Source organism: Glycine max, chromosome 6, assembly GCF_000004515.6.
Source record: "Glycine max cultivar Williams 82 chromosome 6, Glycine_max_v4.0, whole genome shotgun sequence".
NCBI classification, from domain to species: Eukaryota; Viridiplantae; Streptophyta; class Magnoliopsida; order Fabales; family Fabaceae; genus Glycine; species Glycine max.
In genome coordinates, this window is record NC_038242.2 from 2,345,292 (window position 1) to 2,360,770 (window position 15,479).

Here is a 15,479-nt window from a genome sequence, read left to right on the forward strand (position 1 = left end):
TCAACCAATTAAAAATTATTCTACATATTACTTCTAAAGGCATTACTTAAGTCAATAACTTTCAATTATATGACAATCTATAATTAGAAGACAACAGGAAAAACCAGTATACTGTTAGTGTATTCTAATTAAAATATTTATGAAATCACGTTAGAATATAAAAAAATACTACCAATTAACATAGACATTATTTTGCTTGGCAAAATGATTGATAATGGTACAACAAGCACATCGATTAGAGTGTTAATTACATAATGGGACAGTAACTATAAGTCTATGACCATCTTCAGCAATCACATACCATACATTGCATCTGTAACACGAAAGCACCTTTCCATCATCTTTTCCCCGGCAGCACCTCTACTCAATTCCTGCTGATTTTTTTTCCTTGATGATCCTCACTGCATTGGCTTCGCTAGTCACTGTTACCATGATCTTGGACCCGTTTGAGGTCAATGGAATTAATGCCTTTACAAGTTGCTTTTGACTGCACCTTGAACGGAGCAGTTTTACTGACACTATAGAGTTTTCTGCAATACATAAGCCTATCAGATATGTTAGTACTGTTCAACCAAAAGCAGAGAAAGTCTAAACCAAAATGAACAAACCGACTTCACCGTGTTATAATATGAAAGTAGGTTACAATCCATCCATAATAAGAACATTAAACAGCATTTGCTAAGATAAATTATTGTCTAAGATTTCATCTATTGCCTATCTGTGTTTAGATGTCTTGTTCACCGACTTCACCGTGTTCCACTGTAGATATTTGGCTGAAAACTAAATGGAGTGGCAGTGCTAAATTGCTAATGCTACTAGGGAACTAGATAACAAGTAATAAATGCAAATCAGATAATGTCCGCACCTATGCCCTCCCAAGCAAACAAAAGCAGAAACTAAATATTCACAAAAACAAGCTCCGGCTAATATTACACAATTATTCAGCTCAACCCAGATTCTTGGGTTCAGTAAACAAATTCTCAATAGTTCACAAATGACAAAACGGAGAGAAGAAATCTCAACCTGTACATATGCTAATCAGACCCATGCTATTCAACAAAAAGGTTTACCAAAACACATACCATTTACTCAGCCCAAAACAAAATGCATACATTTAGGAGGGGGTGAGGTGCTCAATAGCAAGCTGGCAAGCCAGCTCAGTCTGGAAGCAAGTATGCTAAATCTATTTATGAGCTCTAGCATTTTCCTTAATCAATTTCCAATATCAAGAAACAAAAGGTTCTATTCATGGTTTATGATATAGCAATATTTCATAAGGAGTGCTCCACAAAGTTGTATTTTGTAAAGAAAATTAAGTCTTGAAAAAAAAGATTATCCTAGTCAAAATTGGTTATGAAATTGTTAGATCATCAGGATCAGCTTTGATTGGAACGTACCAGCATACTAGTGAAAGCATGACCACTTCTGTGAATCCAACCTTCACATGTCCCTTTGTACTACTACTCAAACTTAAGACAATAAACAAATAAAAAGTGTGAGCCTTGGAGACAGAGAGAGGGGAAAAACCTTGAAATAGCTCATGAGCTCAATGTATGGTACACACAGATCATCAGTCAAGCCATGGCAAAACTAGACTGACCAAAGGAAAAACCAGATCTGTGCTGAAGTCACGGTCTCTAAAATAGGCTTTGTTTTGCCAAATTCTGAGTACTGTTTGCAGCATTACACTGCGAAGTAGCAGATAACTATGACCATTAAGTTTGCAAAGCTAAAACAGATATTCTGAGTGTTACTGTAAGATAATTAAGTTTAAATAATTAGCAGGTTAAATCGTTTACCAATTAAATTTTCCAAAACAGAGTCCAGCTTGGTGACCCCTATATCTTTCAAGAGAAGAAGGTAAAAATCAAGCACATGTTCTGTTACAACTAACAAATGTTTTATTCCAGCATTAGTGGTGCATTCACATTTAAACAGCAAAGACAAATCCAATTTCAGTTCTATCAATAAATGTGCAATGTGTGCTTGGGGTGGACAGCATTATAGTAACAAATATATCACTTTCACCAATAGCATTTTTTTTGGGGGGTGGGGAGTTCCTTATGTTTCCTATTGTTAGGTACAGATCATAACAGTCATGATCTAAATGGACCAAATGCATTTATAAATTCAGTGGTATTATCCAGTACCTGTGTGTGTGCAGTAGGCCACACACATATAGACATTTTAGAAAATAAAGGAGTGGGGGTTTATCATATGTAATAGCATACAAAAGCTTAAAGAAATTGAAAGTAGAACCACATTGAATAGGTTATATGAAGCACAATTAATATAAGCTTCCAACTTAAGATTTGGATATGGAAAATCTTCTGAAGGATAGAAAAATATTGATCAAATTGCTCATACTTACCAATGCAATCTTCCTCAAGTGTCATCTGTAACTGTAACAAATCCTGCTAAAACTCAGTACGCAGTTTAAGAGGCTTGCAAGTTTGTGAATTTATTCCTTGGTCCATTTTGATCATTTCTTCATAGCAGCTCACTATCTTCTTATCTAATTCATAATATTCTTCCATTTTACTCATTCGCTTCAAATCCAAGTCAATGAAATACACCTAATATAGATAAAATTGCATTTAAAATAAGATATAAATGTAACAAGCATTATAGTTATTCTGTTTTATAAAGATAAAGAGAACAGAATCATTAAAAAAAGGCAAGGGAGGCAGTAATTCAAACTTGTTTCATAAAAATTAAGGTATCATATGTCCACTCATTCCAGAGCAAACCAGAAATGAATGACGAAGTGGCACATAATAAATTTAATAAAATAAATAAATATATATTAAGGATTAAACAATAAATATATTAATTTAAAGAAAAGATTAAATTAGTAACAATTAAATAAAAAAACAAAAATCAAACAAACCCAATTTTTTTCTCTGTTTCCCTTACACCTCTCTTTAAATTGTTCCACTGTCATCTCACTCTAATTCTCCCAATTTTTCAACGGCCACATATAGCATAAAAGGATATATGATGACAAGGTACAACTTATAGCCCAAAGTCTGCTTACTAATTCTGCATTTCATAGGAGTTTATCTATATCCTTGAGTGAATTGTAATCATCATAGTAACAATATGCTATATAAGGATGCTTTTGGTGAAACTCAATATCAATGCTCCAACATAACAGGCCAAGTTACACATTTCACTCCTGCTGTGAATCTACTTCTTTTTGTTTGAATTCTCGCTATGATGCTTGAGTTTCTGTTGGCAACAATTGAAAATAAAATCTTTCAATTTGCTGCTTTTCTTTCAAAGGCATCCTTTCTTTGGTAGAATATGAGGAGGAAGGTATAAGAGTGAGAAGCCCAAGTAAGAAAAAAGAAAAACCCAAAATTCAGACTTTTTTTTTAGTTTTTTTATTTAATTTTTTTAAATTAGAATATTTATTGTTTAGTCCCTAATGTATTATTTATTTATTTAATGACATGCCACTTTGTTATTCACCATTGATCCATTCTAGAATGAGTCAACATTCCACTGTATTTAAACTCTTTCTTCTCTTAATGCACAAAAAACTCTTCTGTTTTTATTGAAGTGAAATTCGTTGAAGATTTTACATTACTTTTATCTAACATTCCTGAATGACCTTTTGCAGTAGCTTTTTAACAGCACCTACAGGACAGAAGCTTTTGAAAATCAACATCATTCTCAAGTGAGGTCCTGAACCTACCAGCAGAAGCTGAACCAAATGAATCATGCAATGCACTGTCTACCTTATCAAAATAAATAAATAAAGAAAAATAAAAAATGAGAAGGGCTGCCTACCTTGAAGTCAAAGGTTTGCTTAGTTGACTCAAGATATATGTTACTGCAAATAGATCCAGATCCAGAATCCCCTGCTTTCCTTTGTCTAAAACATATCATAAAACTGCAGTCTTTTGCAGTTGCTGCTATTAAGTAGTCCTTTACAATTCTCAAGCTTTCATCCAACGAAGCTGAATGCAAAGAGGTATATCTTTTCAGTTGCTCTTCACTCAATTCTCTACATATTATGCACTGTTGACGGGTAATGTCATAATAAGCATGGATGGCTCCTTCTATGTCAACATTATCAAGCTTCTGAACATCCAGGAGCCGATCAAGGACTCCCGATTTTTTTACAGCCTCAGCAACAAGAGTAAGCAAGTTCTCTGTACACAGACCATTATCAGCTTGAATGACAGACTTAAGTGCATTTTCAAATGCTTTAGCAATACCAAAGTTTGTATCTTCTGCACCACCTCCCAGACCACCAAATATGAGAGAGCCATTCATAAATACACGAAAATTGTTTTGAGGTGTAGTGAAGAGATCCTTGATAGCTTTATAAATTCTTTCCTTTGATCCAGAGAACAGATCAAGTGGATTGTATTTACTTAGCAATGATATCTGCAAATATATTGGATAAATCTGTCTCAAATTTAAAGGTTAAAAAAGAAAGTGTATATTTAAGTGGTATTGTAATAACATCCATCAACAGAACAACGGATTAAATTATGACTTTGAGACTACATGATATGACCACAGGAAGATGTATGCACTTCGCAGCAGCTGAACCACCATCAAAGGCAAAAATTTGTGTATGGGGTACCTCTCCTTGATGCAATTTCAGAGCTTGGTGCATTTGAAAGCGAGTTATCCTCCTTTTGATAGCAGTTCCTTCAGATATGAATCTTGAAAGAGGAATAAATCCACATTTGGGCTACTCGTTCAGAACACCACTTAAAATGTTAACAAGCAAAAGAGAGAGTAAAGGAGAGCAAGTTTGATAACTGATTTAAAAATTTGAAGTTTAAACTAAGTTGTTGTCTAATGGTAGAGGGGTGAGACATGTACCAAAGAATAATAATGTATGACATTATGGAGAGCATACCTTTATCTCAACAGATATGCAGGGGCTAGATCCTAGATTACCTGAAATGAAACAGGGGAGCTTGAAACAGAACTTTGAAATGTTTTGCAGATGTGTCATGAAGTCAGAAAACTTAAAGCGTGTGTTTACTAAGTAGGGGTAGAAAATAGGTTTTCTTGTTGGATGTAAGTAATATTAAGCAACACTATAGAATATTTAAATGATTAGTAGCATGTCAGGTTCCTATCCCACCCTAAAGTAATATTGCCTCCCTACCTTCTCTCCCACTTTGCATTGCAACTACATATGGTGCCGGTTTGGATTCTTACGCAACAGAGGTAAAATATTCCAATCATGCACCGTAGCCAGTAGTAGGTAAGATTAAATACTAACTAACTGATTCCCACTTCTACAGATAGATGATTTCTCAGCATGGTAATATAAAATGTTAACTGAAAGAAACATAAGGTCCACAACTTTACATGCATGAGAGGTAAGAGATTCATAATTATTATTTGAACTGAATAATAAAAGGGTTCAATTGCTCCAGCGATGCTAATATTTAGATACTAGATTTAGATGTGAAAGACTAAAAACAGGGAAGCAATCAGTAGAAGAAAGCCCTCAAAGGCATTTCAATACCATGAGTGAAGACTGAATGATCAGACATGAGAAGCACAGAACCACGATGCATGTCGACCCGAGCATTATCAACTCTCCAAGCAGGACGTTGACGAATAACATTCTTTTCAACCAATTCGAGAAATTCCCTTGGCACCTCAACAAGCATCTAAACAAAGTATCAAAGGATAAATGGAGTCATATCATAATCACTAATCATCAATCTCACAAAGGTTAGTGCATGGACAATTGATTAACTCACGAACTAAAAAAAACCACTAAGTACACATTTATCAATAACAAAATCAGATAACATAGAGACATTAACAATGATGATCAAAATCAGTTAAAATAGAGACATACCCCAGCATCAACATATTTGGGACCAAGCAATGGCTTCATAACGTGGTGGGCAAATAATTGGCATGCAATTTCATTGTCCGAAGATGAAATGAGTTCATCAACGTCTTTCCAGAGGAGGCGTTCGAGCGCAGTCAAAGCAGAGGGGCTCCTCATACACATACCCTCTGCGCCATTCCTTGGACACTTACGAATGCGCATCACTTTCCCAATCTGCACCATTACCATTACCACTGATCAAGCTTCCATTATGATTCAATTCGATTGAAAATTTAAAACAAAGAATTGAGGAACGTACAAACGTAGGAGATGATCCGGTGTATGCGAGAACAAGATTGGCAGCTCCTTCGCCTCGGTAAACCCACTCATTTGCGTCCTTCTCCCTTAAAATCATCTCCATTCGACAACTTTTTTGCCTGAAAAAACAAATGGTAAATGGTGAAGCATTTCATCGAACACTAACAAGACACTCAAAATCAACATATAACAAAATTCAAATACCTAACAGCTAAAATGCACTGAAAAAATACTACTGTGTCCAGTTCCAGTAATTGCGGCTCAGATCCTTCATCTGTTGTGTCGTGACTCAAACTCCAATTTTGATTTTGCTTAGCAGTTTATGTATATTCATTTAATAATTTTTATAAGATATTTTTTTCTACACCTGCTTGGGTTTGTTGGACCTTGTTGTATATTTTTTTGGGTGAATGTTGGGCCTTGTCGTTTTCCAACAGTTTCATTATCTTTTGGGATTTTCTTAGGTGTAGATTTCCTCTTACACCCAACAATTTTATTAAATGTCCAACACTACTTCTGTTAAGTTCTTTTTTTTCGTTGTTGGTTTTATCTTTTTCTTCATTCACCATTTTGTTTTCTTTCTCATTGAGGTCCTGCTTGTTGTTGTGACTGGTTTGATCGAGGTTGCGGTGGTCGTTCGTAGTATGTGGTTATTGTCGTAATGAGTGTCGCGGTGCAATGACAGCGGAAGTAAGTTTTTTTTAGTGTTTGTGAGTTAATTTGTTTGGTATGATCATACGGATTCCTTGTTGCAACGCAGAAAAACTTAAATGGGGAGATAAGTACTCATGGCGATGACAAAAGCAGGAGAAGACACCACCAACAACAATGATGAAGATGAACGGAGAATGAAGGAGGGGAGATCGTGGCGCAAGGAGCAAGAGCACGAGTATAAGAGATGGTGTTTTCAATTTTAAGTGAAGGACAATTTTGTCAGTTCACTTATATTATTGGGTGTAAAAGAAAACTTCGCGGTGTAGAAAGAAAATCATTTATCTTTTATAAATATATATTGGAAATGGTGTAGCTTAATTTGAAGTTTTTAACACTTTTTCTTACCAAATTTTCAATTTGTTGAAATTATTTGAACTAAAAATTTCTATATTCTTTATTAATCACGTGAAATTAAAAGAAACAACAATCTATATAATTTTCCCTTAGTTAAAGGAAATGGTAAACAATAAAATAACCAATTATTATATGAATCAATCTTTTTTACTAGGTAACATTGTGGTTGAGTCTATCCTAGATAGTGGAAACTCATTTGTGCAGTACAAAAATATTCTTGTTCTATCTAATTTGTTTACACTATTTTAATTTCTAGCTGCTAAGGTTTGCTGTCTATCTTTGATTCAAGGTTTGTTATGTCATGTCTAAATAACATTTGAAGAAACTGCAGAAGCAGAACGTACACCTTTGTTGTTCCTGCTGCCTTGGCTTAATTTCTGTGTGCTCTTAATTTAGTTTGGACGTCACTCGTTAGTGGTGGTGATTGTGTTTTGTTTGAACCATGGCGCCCACCAACAACCAAAATGAACCGTGGCCTGTGGGGTAACATCTCAACTCAACTAAAGCCATGAGTACTTCCATCAGAACAGAGGACAAAGATCGTGGCAATTGGCAAAGCATGAACAACACCGGCCGTTAACTTAAATATATATAATTTTATAAATAAGACCAAGATCGATGATGGTGTCCGCCAAGAATAAAAATAAAGTTGCTAGCCCGTCAACTATGGCATCACTAATGACCAAGTTAATTTGACACTATATCGTTAACATTGTATATGAGGAGCACTAGTGATTGGCGGCGGGATATATATCTGATTATTAAAGTAGCATGATTAGACAAGTTAAGAAAATCGAGGATTGCCCTTCGTAGGAGAGACACTTCAGTTCATGGCTGCCATCAACAGCAGCAAAGGAGTCTATGAATTTGTCCATGCTCGCCGCCTCCGGTAACAAATGAATCCCATGCTAGCTAATTAAGCAAATTAAACCATCCTCTCTTTTTGTCTCACTGATCTCTTCTTGATTTTGTCCTTCATATGTGCCTGCACCTAATGCCTATTGTTCAAACCACAAGACAACGTCTTGGTTCTTGTTAAACACGCAATAATAAAGTAAAGAAAGTTATACTACTACACTTATGATTTATATGAAGTTGTAACTGGCTACAGAGTCTACTTACAAGTTAGAATAAATAATATCAGATGATTTCTTAGTACATGCTTATTAAACTCTAGAAATGATGATGTGATTATCATAATGTGGCCTTATCATAATGTTGAAAGTGAAAGAAAAAACAATGGTATTCAAATTAAGTGGAGATCGAACAATGAATGAGTTTACGTTTACTGAACTAGATGAGCTATATATATCTAATATCATGCAGGCATGCACTTTTTCTTTTTATATATATTGCTTTTTAAAGATTTTAATGTACTCTTGCTATTTATTCTGTTTAGTTTAATTAAGATATATTGACAAAAAAACATTTTTTACACGTTCTCTAATCACAAATTCTCGGTATATGCATCATAATATTAATTTTGATACTAATTATTTTAAAAATTATGCATAAAATAATTTCTAATTAATTAAAATTAAACTCTTCTTTAAGTATAATTAACATACAATACAATAAAGGAATGGAAGAGTGTGTGCAGGTATGAAAAATGCTTCAAGACGAAGTTGTTTGGGGAAACGCACGTTTTTATATCGAGCACGGAGTCTGCAAAAGTGATTGTAAACAAGGAGAACGAGGGAGGGAAATTCTCAAAGAGGTACATAAAATCAATCGCGGAGCTGGTTGGAGCCGATAGCTTGCTCTGTGCGGCACAGCAGCATCATAAACTTATTCGCAGCCATCTCTTCAGTTTCTTCTCAACAGATTCTTTGTCTTCCTTCGTTCAACTCTTTGATTCACTCGTTCTTGAAGCTACACCTACTTGGACATGTGGATCTGTTGTCGTCATACAAGATGAAACGCTCAAGGTATACATATATGAATTAATTAGATGAACGTACTTTCTGGAATTTTTATAGATGACTTTTTTCAACTATTTAACGTATCTAGGACTTAAAAAGAAACATATTATTAAGTTAAACAACCACACATCAAATAATTCATTGTCTTGGTGGTGAATTTTTAGAAATTGAATATGAATTAAGTATATTATTAGGAGTGATATAGAAGAAAAATATGCATTTCTACTATTTATTATAAAATTAATATTTAACATATTCATGATTCATCGTATACGTGTATATATATAATATTGATTAATTATTAGTTATCTTATATATATATATATATATACACACGTACTAATAACCATAATTTGTTTAATAGTTTTCTTTTCTATAATTAATAACCTTAGAAGAGTCGTGACTGTCGTGTCATATCTATGCATTAGTGACGCCCTATATATTAGTGATCTCATCATGTGGAAAAACTTTTGAAATGTTTTTCTATATTCTTGAAAGACTTTTTAACTTTTTATTAAAATATTGTCACTCTTTTAATGGTGAGGATCTGAATGATTTGAACTTTCAAAAGGTGTTGAAAGTTATTTCTTTATTATATATATATATATATATATATATATATATATATATATATATATATATATATATATATATATATATATATATATATATATATATATATATATATATTATAAGGGTAAAAAAGTTTTCTAATATAATTTATCCACTTCGTTCTACCCCTTCTTCTATTAACATATAAAAAAGTTTTCTAACATATTTTTAATTGTGGTTTGTGATGATAAATTAATTGCTCAGACAAATTCTTTTCTTTCCCTTTTAATTCTTAATTTTTTTTATACTTTTATTTTTATTTGTCTGAATAAAATTGGGTCTTCACACTTACAAACAGATTGTAAAAGAAGCGTTGAGGAAGGCATCCGTGGTACAGTGGTTGCCCAGAGTAGCACTCGAGGACTGTGAGATTGAAGGTTCCTATACATAAATTTCCTATGCATGGTTGCATGCCTATGTAGTTTGTATAAATTGAAAGGAAAAATAATTCATGATATAATTACTGATATAGGATTTAAGATCAAGAAAGGGTGGAACATTAACATCGATGCTAGATCGATACACCATGATCCAACTTTGCAGAATGATCCTGATGTGTTCAATCCTTCAAGATTTCCTGTGAGTCTATCGTTTAATTTGGACCCTTTAATTACTCTCTTTTCATTTTTCTCCCCTTTCTTTAACCCCAAATGATACATCTTGTAACATTATAATTAGACAAGAAAACGAAAATTTAATTATGGGATTTTAACATTCACAAATCACATGATAAAAATGTTGGAATAAATTACAGGTAGAATCAAAACTATACAGCTTCTTAGCTTTTGGGATGGGAGGAAGGACGTGTCTCGGGAAGAACATGGCTAAAGCTATGATGTTGGTGTTTCTCCACCGTTTCATCACCAATTACAAGTGAGTATTTTACTTTCTATCATTGATCAGACACATTAATTAATTTTATTTTGGTAAAATACTGATTTTACGCGTACGAAAGTAATTAAATGGTTGTAATGCATATATTCAGGTGGAAGGTGATTGATTCTGACTCAAGTATTCAGAATCGGGCACTTTTTACAAAAATTAAGAGTGGTTATCCTTTACGTTTGATATCTAAGAAGGATGCCAAAAACAAAACCATGTGACAAACGTAAGATATGATATTGCAATTACTATTATAAACCTATTTCGCACATATTTAACTCGCATATCTATTATAATACCTATCTCGCACAAAAGTTAAGGTATTAGTGGTGATTTGGGTCTAAATTTCTTTTTCTAATCCTAAAGTAGTGTAATTGAATTAAAAATTAAAAAATAAAATCCATCTTTATCCAAGCTTTCGAGACTACTTTTTTTTTCCTTCTTTTCTGTTTTGGCCATTTTTCTTTCTTTATTACTTTTTTCCTTCAAGTTGAGGTGCTGATGAAAAATTAAACAAGGAGTCTCCGTCGATCTGTCAGCCCGTTGCCAGAGCAATCCAAAGGAGTAGAACCATTTATAGACGAACGCTGCACTTATGATCACAAAGCAAACGACAATGTTGCCTATTTCGATTAATTTCCTCTTAGTTAAATATAAAAAGGATAAATAGTCACTTTTTTTTTTAAATGTGTAATTTGTTGATAAAAACATCCTTGAAAAATGAAAATAACAAAATTTAGTCTCCGAAAATGTAAAAAGTACAACAAATATATCTGACCGTTAACTTTCATTCATCACCGTTAATAAAATAGCCTACGTGACACAGAGGAACAAATTTATTACTGAAATGATTGTTAGATACTATTTTTGGACCTAAATGTGAGTAATTTTTTGTTAAACAAAAATGTAAATACTTTTTATTGGAGAAAAATGTCAGTAATTTCTTTTGGACATAAATGTCAGCACGTTCCATTGGACCAAAAAGTCAATAAGTTATTATTATTGGACGAAAATGTCAATAATTTTTTATTGAACATAAATATTAGTTAGTTTCTATGAGACTAATTTGTTAGACCCGAAATTTCATTTCATTTAAAGGTAAAATATAATTATAGTGTAAAGTTTTGCTATTTTTTATCGTTACAAACATAACATTACAATAAAATATATTTACAAACATAATTTAAAACAAACATAATAATAACGATAATATTGATTATCAACCATAATTTATCTGTCAGAATAGAAATTATCCAAAATAAACATTGTATCAGTTTACCAAAATAAATATTGTAACAATATATCAATCATTACAAATTTTTTCAAATTATAATAATTAATCACAATCTACTATAAATAACAGATAAATATATCTCATATTTTACTTCTTCAAATCTTGATTATTTTATTAACGATGACAGACAGAAGTTAACGTCCGGATATATTTGTGTCGCACTTTTTACACTTTTAAGGACTAAATTTTATATTTTTATCTTTTAGGGACGCATTTGTCAGCAGAGTGAAAAGACAACAAGTCAAGAAAATATTATATGACAAATATGTCTTTATGTTGGCAATTAGAGATGGTCACGTTGACAATTATATATTTCAGTGATAAATTCGTCTCTCTATCACATAGGCTATTTTATTAACGGTGACGGATGAAAGTTAACTGTCGGATATATTTATCGTACTTTTTACACTTTTAGGAATTAAATTTTATATTTTCTTTTTTTAGGAATGTATTTGTCAGCGAATTACACATTTAAAAATAAAAATGACTATTTATCCAATATAAAATTTGAGTAGTCATTAAAACAAAAGCTATTCTATTACAAATATGGTGTCTATAGGTTATTTTTTATAGGCATATGGTGCCTATAGTTATCATGCTCATACAAAACTTGTTCGTTATTAATTAATTAACTTACTTATAATTGAATGGTGCTCCTAGTTTTTTTTCCTTTTCAAATATTGAATGCCTTTCTAACTAGGGCCATAATAAAATTTAATCGGCGTATGTATAAATTATTCACAATAGATAAAGTTTTTTTCAATTAAATAAGTTTAAGTTTAAATATAACTAATTATCTACAAAATTGTGTATGTTTACTATATTTTATAATTAAAATTCGGAATATTTTCAATATTTTTTAACGAAGTTAATCAAATTTATTTATAATGTTTTTATAATTAAAAATTGAATTATTTTAAATAATTAAAATTAAATTATATAATACACTTTTAATCATTATTCTTATTTATTGTATTTTGTTATAATTGGTATTAGAATTGTAATAACATTCAAGTTTTACTATTTTATAAAAGAAAGATATCATATAATATTATATTGAAGGATTGAGATAGTCTAATTCAATTGATTTAATATAATATATGAATTATTATAAATTCTTCAATATTTTTCTTTTGATTTTTACGAATAAAAAATAACATTATATTCAAGTCAAATAAATGAACTTATGCAAGACTATTATGAAAATTTAAGGAAAGAAATCAAATTCTGGTACCAAAAAATTTACAAAAAATGCACACACTCTGTTAAAAGAATTGAGACATGTAATTAATCCTCTAGAACAGTATAAAAAAAATCCTTTAGATAAACATCACAAGCTTAGCAGTAATTTAGGAATAGATGATGCTAGATGTATTATTTGCTTGAGAAATCTTTTGCTGTTGTACAATTAGATCTTTTCATTTATACGCCAACCGTTTCTTTTTCTTATAGGTATATCTATCTCAAAAGATACCACACAAGTTTTCTTTTTCTTTTTTTTTCAAAAAAAAAAGTTTGTCATTTTAGTGATAACAAGAGAATAGATATAAATAATTATTCATTCAAAACGTAGCTGTTAGCATATAATCACGACACTCTTGCTAATGAATGAGCGGCGTGATTTACTTTTCTTTTTTTTTACAAAATTCACTTTTAATTTGTTAAAATTTAAAAGGAGAGGTTACATGAAATTCAAATAGACCAACAGAAGTTACAACAATGGCATCAACAACAGGTTTGCAGCCAAGCTGGAAAATAACGTTGAGATCTCTTAGCCAAGCTAAAGCTTGCAATAGCCCCAAGCTTGAACTTCTATCGAATTTGGGCTGTCAAATTATTAAGATGTTTTTCAAATTTAGATCTGAGATCACACTCTAATTCAAAATCTTAAGATTCATGTTCATGGATCTTCTCCTTAACTTATATGATGTTTAATCCCTTATACCTGATGTTATGGTGTTTAATCTCTTCTAATCGATGTAAAATTTCACTTCACACTTGTATTAGAAATATGATTAAGCAAAAGTTTCAATTATACATCAGAAGAGGAAGTCGAAAATCTAATCCTTTAAAATGGTTGAATTTTAAGTTATTCGAAAATCGGAAGTGAATGTTTTGCTTAGTCTGTTATGTTTTTTTTTTTAACTTGTTTCCTTCAAATTTCCAAGTTCCCATTTTTATCTCTATCATAGTCAGAGCTTCCTTCAATACTGAATTCAATAGTTAATAGTAAGAAATACAGCAAGAGAAAGGTTTGTAAGACTTTCCAAACTTGAATTCAAACATTTGACTATGAGTGCTTCTTTGGTATAAAGACTACACAAATAATTGATTGTCCAAAATAGACAGAAATGATTAACAAATAGCAACCATGCTAATAGAAAAATACAATTGAAACGACTGTTTGGTGCTATATATGAAGATTTGGTAGCGAGCAACTGCTTTCGTGGACCACCTTAGATATGCTAAAATCATATAAAGGAAACTCGTCAATGTATTTACGATCAACACACTTCTAGCACCGTGCTAATGTCTTTTTAAGTGTCATGAACAGTTGTGACTCTGGAATTTTTTTCAAACAAACCTAAAGATAACATATTCCAAAAAATGTAGACAATATATATAAATCATATGAGCAAATGGTTACTTGAAAAACATAAAGCATCAAGAGGTGGCAATTATTTATACTTTAGAAAACAAAAATGATGTGGGGACAAATCTTGTCTATTTAGTGAACAATTTGTTGCAATTTAAATATAGAATTTTTTTATGAATTTAAACATAGGTTTTGCTACTCAGTATCTTAGGTAGTACGTAGTTAAGGAGTCAATAACAAAAAGTTTTATTAAAAATTAATTACATTAATGATGCATTAAAAATTATGATAAAATATCATCTATTTAATTGACATGAAATTATTTTAATTTAACCAATTAAGTTAAGTCATGAGCAACTAATTATATCAAATACTTGGGGGAAGAAGTTTTTACACCTATAATAATATTACTTAACTCAACTAAAATTGTTTTTAAATGAGAATATTTGTAATCTCCCCAAAATGAAAAATTATGGTAGAATACATTAATGATAAATTTTAATGAAAAAAATCACTTCAATTTATATATAAATTTCCTTTAGATTTAGATATTATATATTTCTTTCAAGTAGTCATTCTAAAGGTTAGGATATTGACAATATGGCTCTCTTATCTCCCTAGAATATAAATCAATTCCTTGTTATGGCGTTGGAAGTGTAACGGGAGAAGAAAGAATAAAAGAATGCAAAAAATTATCGCAGGTTGGTGGAGAAGAATCCTTGTATATATGAAGCAGGACCACCCTCTGAAATTTGATGGAGCAGTTACCAATGCCATGGTTTGGTACAGAAAAGCCTTCAAAGTTCAAATGCTGCTTGTACCAACTAAAAAATGGGCCGCGGGCCCACCTGAAAAAAAAACCAGAAAATGAATCCCAAGTTGCTAGTCAGCAGTAGAGGGAGACAACAAGACAAAACCAATGGACTAGGGTAATGATTTATCACTAGAGCACAGAGAAAAGAAGAA

At 31.7% G+C, this 15,479-nt stretch overlaps 2 protein-coding genes across 13 annotated transcripts; one reads left to right on the plus strand and one right to left on the minus strand.

Moving 5' to 3' along the window:
- Nucleotides 1-190: 190 nt before the first annotated feature.
- LOC100782468 (inositol-pentakisphosphate 2-kinase) lies at nucleotides 191-6,502 on the minus strand. Of its 12 annotated transcripts, none has more exons than XR_003267335.2 (11): nucleotides 6,344-6,502; nucleotides 6,141-6,258; nucleotides 5,846-6,055; nucleotides 5,504-5,651; nucleotides 4,883-4,923; nucleotides 4,601-4,711; nucleotides 3,796-4,398; nucleotides 2,372-2,576; nucleotides 1,800-1,880; nucleotides 1,398-1,688; nucleotides 191-545 (listed from the first exon to the last, which is right to left on the minus strand). XR_003267335.2 is itself a non-coding variant. In XM_003527961.5 (9 exons), the coding sequence occupies exons 2-8, from the start codon at nucleotides 6,240-6,242 to the stop codon at nucleotides 2,418-2,420; spliced, it is 1,374 nt and encodes a 457-aa protein (XP_003528009.1). In that variant the 5' UTR covers nucleotides 6,243-6,258; nucleotides 6,344-6,502; the 3' UTR covers nucleotides 191-530; nucleotides 2,372-2,417. The 12 variants fall into 12 exon arrangements, 4 of the variants coding, with proteins under 4 accessions (XP_003528009.1, XP_006581199.1, XP_040872183.1 ...); XR_001388968.3 differs by having other exon boundaries at nucleotides 1,800-1,889; XR_414560.4 differs by lacking the exon at nucleotides 1,800-1,880 and having other exon boundaries at nucleotides 191-530; nucleotides 1,398-1,469.
- A 425-nt stretch (nucleotides 6,503-6,927) lies between these two features.
- Nucleotides 6,928-10,844, plus strand: LOC100811692 (taxoid 7-beta-hydroxylase). Its single transcript, XM_003527637.1, has 8 exons — nucleotides 6,928-7,042; nucleotides 7,464-7,496; nucleotides 7,997-8,096; nucleotides 8,808-9,135; nucleotides 10,040-10,118; nucleotides 10,214-10,320; nucleotides 10,496-10,614; nucleotides 10,727-10,844. Exons 1-8 carry the CDS (start codon nucleotides 6,928-6,930, stop codon nucleotides 10,842-10,844), a joined length of 999 nt encoding a protein of 332 aa, XP_003527685.1.
- Nucleotides 10,845-15,479: the final 4,635 nt, after the last annotated feature.